The sequence below is a fragment of the Octodon degus genome, unplaced genomic scaffold (genome assembly GCF_000260255.1).
Source record: "Octodon degus isolate 3935 unplaced genomic scaffold, OctDeg1.0 scaffold00013, whole genome shotgun sequence".
Lineage (NCBI taxonomy): Eukaryota > Metazoa > Chordata > Mammalia > Rodentia > Octodontidae > Octodon > Octodon degus.
In genome coordinates this window covers 19,826,531-19,833,297 of record NW_004524589.1, presented here as the reverse complement: position 1 = coordinate 19,833,297, position 6,767 = coordinate 19,826,531, and the positions used below count along the sequence as shown (strand labels likewise).

Below are 6,767 nucleotides of genomic sequence, written 5' to 3'. Positions count from 1 at the left end.
CTTGGAACCCTGCAACACTCCCAGTCCAGGGCCTTCTCCCTATGGTGAGGAGCAGGCTGCATAGCAGGAGCAGGGGTAGCAGGCGAGGATGAGGCTAGTGATGAGTCCCCACTCTGCACCTCCTCGCAGGGCCCTTCTGGGCCTACTCAGGTGCGTGGTCTTTCAGTTGGAGTGAAGGAGAGGGACGAATCTGGAGAGATTTCAGCTGGCATGACCAGATGTGTGCAGGTGTTCTGAGACGAGCGTAACAGCCATCCAGATGACGAATCAGGAAGGAGACAGGGCCCAAGGAGACCGAGTAAGAGACTTCATGACAGTGTGAATGAAGTAACCAGAGCTGTGTGGCAATGGAAGGTTCAGTGAACCTTGTGGAAAGCTGGCAGGATTGCGAGTGTAGGGTGGAAACAATTTGGGGGGAACACAGACCTCTGAGTTACATAGAAGTAACGGTGTAGAGGGGAGAGAAGTAATGAATCCATTTTGGACTTGAACAGATTTTGGCTTAGCATTTAGATTTGTTTTCTGAGCTAGTGTACCTGATCCACGCACTTTAATTTTTTTTCTATTAATAAAGGAAAGGTATATCTTGTCCAGTTGATCTTGAAGCTGATATCAAATCTCAGCAATCTTAAGATCTTCATATGGCTCTCTGCTGCCTCTTGGTGGCTGAAGAAGACTTTAAGCAGGAGAGAGAAATTAAAGCATCTTTTGGTCTTTTCCAAGTATGTAAACACTGGGCACACTAATTAGAGGTACAACCAGAAATTAATGCAGTCCTGTTGATGTAATGAGTGGATATGATGTTAAGAAACGGCAAGTTGGCATTTTATTAATTTGTTCCACTTTGATATATCAGCAAATCTGCTGTAGGTTGGTTTTGACTCTCCTAGGCTTTTCAGAATGAACATTGTTTTTAGTGTTCTCCAGTTACATGGCTGCAAGTTATTCCTGAACCTGACTTGATGTTTTTTTTCCACTCACTAAGAACAAACAGCTTATTAGGTAGGCCCTAGCTCTTTAAACTTTTTGGATTTTAGCAAGTCTTTTGGGTAAATTTCTTTTGATGGAGAGAATATTTTCTTATACAGGACATTAATTCTCCACTAACTTGTTTATATTGTACATGATACTTTATGTTATTAAAAAATGGAATACTGTTTATCAAATTTTGAAAGCAAGTGTTTTAGTTGACATAAAATTGCAGTTTCGAGGGCCAGTGAGACAGCTCAGTGGCCTAAGCACCTGTTTAGGCAAGCACAGGGACCAGGGTTCAGTCCCAGGCATCACATGCTACGCCAGCCCTGCCCCTGGGCATGCTGAGCCAGTGACTGAGTCTGGGCATAGTGGTGCATGTCTCTAATCTCACTGCTGGGGAGACTGAGACAGGAGGATCACTGTGAGTCTGAGCTGCGTAGTGAGACAATTTAAAAAAAAAAAACCTCTGTTTTGAACTTAGTAAAGTTGTCTTTTTTTTTTTTTTTTCCAGATAAACTCCGGAGAAGTATGCCTAATCTAGCCCGGATGCCCAGTACCACTGCTGTTAGCAGCAACATTAGTTCTCCGGTTACTGTGCGGAACAGTCAGAGTTTTGACTCGAGCTTGCATGGTGCTGGAAATGGAGTTTCAAGAATACAGTCTTGTAGTGAGTATCACAGATTTTCTTTTCTTCTTCATTTTTTTTTGTAATTTTTAATTAGTTGTGGTACCATTAGAAAAATAATTTACTATTTCATTTATTTTCTTACTTTCAGACAACTTTTCTCCTTGTCACCTAGATTTTGTATTTGGCCACCACAGTTCTCTTTGTAGATTCTTCTCTTTCTAGCTGGAAACCTGACACCTTTCCTCTGAAAAAGCACATTAATTTTGTCCAGCTGGAACTTGGATCTTGGTGTTCATCATTCCATAGTATGGTTCCCTACGCATATAGCTGTATCTTAGTGTGTCTGAAGTAATTTTTATTTTCTCCATTTCAATATGATGTTGCAAATAGAAAATCCTCAAGTGAAGATTTGTTTTCTGCACAAAATTATGAAAAATATATAAAGTCACCTTCAAACTATGTATTTATAGAGCATCAATGAATCTTGCACTTAGAATTTAGTTCATTTCTTAAATACCTCATCATGTATATGCAAATAGTCCCAAATCCAGAAAAATCTGAAATACTTTTGGTCTCCAATATTTCAAGTAAAGGATATTGAACCTGGTCCATGCTTTATTGTCAGTGCGTGTGTCTTTCTTACCACATCATAAGATCCCTTGAGTTCAGACCCTGGTTTATTTACTTTTCTCTTCCCAGTGCCTAACCATAAAAATGAATGAATACGTGCCATAGAATTAGGTGTTAGGGCTTCACTTGTTGGATATTTGAATGAATGACTTGTGTAAAGACATGCAAGTAATCTGTGCATTTGCTAATGGCGCGCAACTGCAAATGTCGCTAATTTTATCTAAGGAGCTTAGACAGTAGGTCAGCTATATCACAGTGAAATTTAACTGAAATGTGCAGTTCTATAGTAGTGTTACAAAAGTCAATAGGATATGGTAGGACAAATAAGGTTTTGATAATAACAAATACGTTACTGATTAGGAATTTTTGTTGACTCCAACCCCATATGTGTTAGTAACAGTTAAAGGGCAGAAAAATCTAACCCTCAATAGAGCTGAAATACATATAGATAGAATATCTCTCTTTAGAGTGCTTATAATATGGTGCGAACTTAGCAAAAGGATATAGAAGTCAATTTGAGGAGACTCCTTGTATTCAAATTGGATTGGAGCTAATAGAATAAAATAAATACCTGTGGTCCATATTTAAATTAAGTATATAAAAGGAGTGAAAAACAATAGAAAATTCACTATTTATAAGTCAGCATAATACTGGAAGAAAACTCTCAAGAAGAGTGTCTTCTGTGGTAGTAGAGTCAGGACTTGGCTTTGGTATCTTAGGTTTCTGTTATCACATGCATTCCTGAGCATTCTGAGTTGCTGTTCTTTGTATATTGCATTTTAAGTTTCTGTTGTGAAAATTATAATTTTATTTTCTGGATTGAGCAAAGATCAGGTAGAGAAAGTTGGGTAGTGGCATAGTAGGGAAAGAAAAACACTGCAGTAGTCAGAACCCTAGTTGTAGTTAGTTTTCTCATTGCAGAGACAAGATACCCAGCATCCCCATGGTACCAAGGAAAGGTTTATTTTAGCTCAGTGTGTAAAGGTTGCAGTCCACAGCGGGGTGGCTCCAAAGCAGAGGGCCATGGCACAGGAGGGCAGGAGGGTCAGCTCATGGCTGTGGTGGGGAGCAGAGACAATCAGGGGAGGTAGACTTTACAGGCCACACCCCATCACTCCACTCCTCAGCTCAGACTTCGCCTTCCAATGCCCCATGTAGCTATCAATGCACCAGTGACCCGTCTGTTGATGTGCATCACACCCTCACGGCCTAGGCACCTCCCAAACACCCCGTGTGTGAGTACGTGAGGTTTTGGGGGGACATCTAGATATAAGCCACACATATCTAAATTATAAACTCTGAATTATAAACTCAAAAATATTTGGATTCATTTTTAATTTATAAATTAGAATTAAAGTAATTTTAACTAATTTCTCTTTGTTTTTTGTTTTCTTTTTAAATCAAGAGCGATTATCTGTCTTGTGCAGGGAAAGATAATAGGACTAGCTGAAAACTGGTCTATAATTTTATTTCAGATGAAACTGATTAGAGTTTCATTGAATCTATAGGCCAATTTTGGGAGAATCTTAACAATATTAATTGATCTTCATTATACATGGAATAGTCAATGTTTTATTGATTTAAGTCTTCAATGTGTCTCAGAAATATTTTGTAGCTTTCTGTATAGAGGTTTAATATATCTGTACTTAACTTTTCTAGCTGTGGTTTTATGTATAATGTTTTAGTTTCTCCTAGTTTGCTGGTATTCAGAGTACAGTAGATTTTTGTATTTTGATATTGCATCCAAAAACTTTGCTAAATTCCTTTATCATAATAGTTACAGAATTTGATATATGTCCAATGTAATAAGTAAATATGGTAACCAAAACATGTTCAAGGATGTTCATCAAATCCCAAGTGAAATAATTCGGTCTTCCATAAACAGGAGAATAAATGGATTGTGATGCTTATTCAATGGACTATTACATGTATGATCTTGACACATAATGTTGGATAGAAAAGGCACATACAAAAGAGAACATATTATCTAATTACATTTGTATGAAGTTCAAGATAGGAGAGCCAGGGTGTGATGATAAAGGCAGGAGTAAGTCAAGTCTCAGGAGGATTGCGTGGGAGCCGACCTGTGGGACCCCAGGGGTTCTGGCGACATTGTACATCCGAGGTAGGAAGTGGCTACTTCAACACATTCACTTTGAAAACTGATTGGGATTAATGGTTGTTATATAGCTAAGAACAGCTGGTACTTGTTGGATGGAGTGGTTGCTAAGTGCCAGGCACCATTCTGAGGTTTTAAGTAGATTAATTTATGTAATTTTCAAAGCAACCTTTCGAGATAAGTGTCATAATGTTCTTTAAGAAATGTTTGTAATAAGCGATCTGTACATACAGATACTGCTTCTGTCTTCCTTTTTATAATTACAATGGTTAAATTAGCCCCATGTTTATCTTCATGAAACTATCCCCAGAACAACTATGAAGAAATCCTAATGTCCTCCAAGCAAGCCAGGAAGCATCTGTCTTGTAAAAACTCAGAGATCATTAGCATCACTAAACTTGCTCAAGGAAGGAATGCTGTCCTTAGAGCTGGCTTCTAAGTGTACAGGTGACCCTTGCACAACAACACAGGTTTGAACTTTATGAGTTGGTATACATGTGAAAATTTTTTTGAGATAAGTAGCAATTCTTAAAAAACTTGCTGACAAACCTTGTAGCTTAGCAATATGGGAAAAAAAGATATGTCATTCATGCACAAAATAGATACAGATAAGGGTCTGTTTTTATTTACCAGTATAAAATATATACAAAGTTAAAGTTTATAGAAATTTACACATACAAATATTTACAGACATACATAGCTGCATTCTCAATTTTAGAGACATAAATGAATTTAAAGATAAAGTATTGACTCATAACTGCATACAATCAGCTCTGAAGACATACTGCACTGCTGCAATGACTTCGCACCATCTCCTGGTGCTATGGGGTAGCTGGAGCATTGCAAGCATCCCTTGCAAATGCGCTGGGATGCGACCATCTCCCAGAGGGCAAGAGTCTCTGCAGTAAACTGCAAGGCACAGTCTGAAGTGGTCTCTTACAGTTTCTCAGTATTCTCCACCATTATATAGTATGCATACTATACAGAATAGCTAATAATTAACTCCTTAGGTTGTTGGCATAGCTTCTGGACAACAGCAAGCTATAGGTGAAGCTTTGGGGGAGTCAGAATGTGTCCTTGTATCTTCACTGTGTGGTATCTTCACGCCCAGCCTCCACTTGGTCCAAGGGTCACATGTAGTTAAGGCACTTCACAATGTTGTTGAGTGGGAGGCTCTTGTCCAAGATTAAAATTTTCTAATACTAAAAGGTATCTGGAATCTATGTTTCATTTATTTCCTTTTGGACAGTCTGGGCCCCTCCGAATATAGCATGCTTCCTAAATTGGGTGGCAGTAGAGGTTTTCTCACATGTCTACCATTGTCTCTTCCAGTTCCATCACCAGGACAGATTCAACACAGGGTCCACAGCGTGGGACATTTCCCCGTGTCTGTCCGACAGCCCCTTAAAGCCACAGCCTATGTGAGTCCAACCGTTCAAGGCAGCAGTAACATGCCTCTATCCAATGGCCTCCAGCTGTATTCCAACACAGGAATCCCTACCCCGAACAAAGCTGCAGCTTCTGGGATCATGGGCCGGAGTGCACTTCCACGACCTTCGTTGGCAATAAATGGGAGTAATCTGCCTCGGAGCAAAATTGCACAGCCTGTTAGGAGGTAGGAATCTCCATTTACAGGACATTGTCTGCTGCAGGAGTCAGCCTGACTTCTGCTTTGGCTCAGTTTAACCTTAGTAGGTCCACTGTTCCCTATGGCTCGACTTCTGTCCTCCTTTCTCTGCAGTGTTGGGTGTCGCTGTGTGGCCCAGTCCCCCTTTCTGTGGTCTCATCTTCTTCCCTTCATCCCTCCTCACTTCATTCTTGACACACCATTTGCTTTTTGCTTGAATTGGCCCAGTAAGCTCTGTCTTCAGAGCTTTAGACGTTTTTTCGCCTTTGAGTGATTTGTATGCTATATTTCCTGCCTCCCTTAGCTCTTTGCTCACATGACACTGCTGACCAAAAATTACCAGCTCCATGAGGGTGCAAAGCAGTGGATTCTTTGGGTAACTGCCTCATAACCCGAAGAGCTATGTCAACACAGGGTAGGATGTCAAGCATGATTTGAGATAGTATTTTTTTTTTGTCAAAGTATAAAAGTATGTAAGGTGTATGTGCTCATGCATGCCCCAAACACACACACACACACACACACACACACACACACACACACGCGCGCACACATATTCATGATCTTAAAAGGATCTTAATGATACTCAACAGGGCCTTGCCAGTTTATGTTGGTAAACTGAGTTTGGTCTAGTAGGTTTTTAAAAATTTTGTCTTAGAAAATTTTAGATTACTTGAAGAAAATACTTTTAAATATTTGAAAGCTCACAGTTATGATGCACCATTCTTGAACTGGATATCCCAGAGATTCTTACAGGAAAAAACAGGAAAAAAAAAAAAAAAAAAAAA

The 6,767-nt window shown here is 39.5% G+C and overlaps 1 protein-coding gene across 3 annotated transcripts in view; it reads left to right on the top strand.

Annotated features, from left to right (window-relative positions):
• Slain1 (SLAIN motif family member 1) overlaps window positions 1-6,767 on the top strand; it is a 51,146-nt gene that overhangs the window by 42,437 nt on the left and 1,942 nt on the right. For all 3 annotated transcript variants that reach the window (XM_023709668.1, XM_023709667.1, XM_023709666.1), the window contains 2 exons: window positions 1,487-1,642; window positions 5,685-5,967. In XM_023709668.1, coding sequence (XP_023565436.1) covers window positions 1,487-1,642; window positions 5,685-5,967 — 439 coding nt within the window. The remainder of the gene's footprint in view (window positions 1-1,486; window positions 1,643-5,684; window positions 5,968-6,767) is intronic.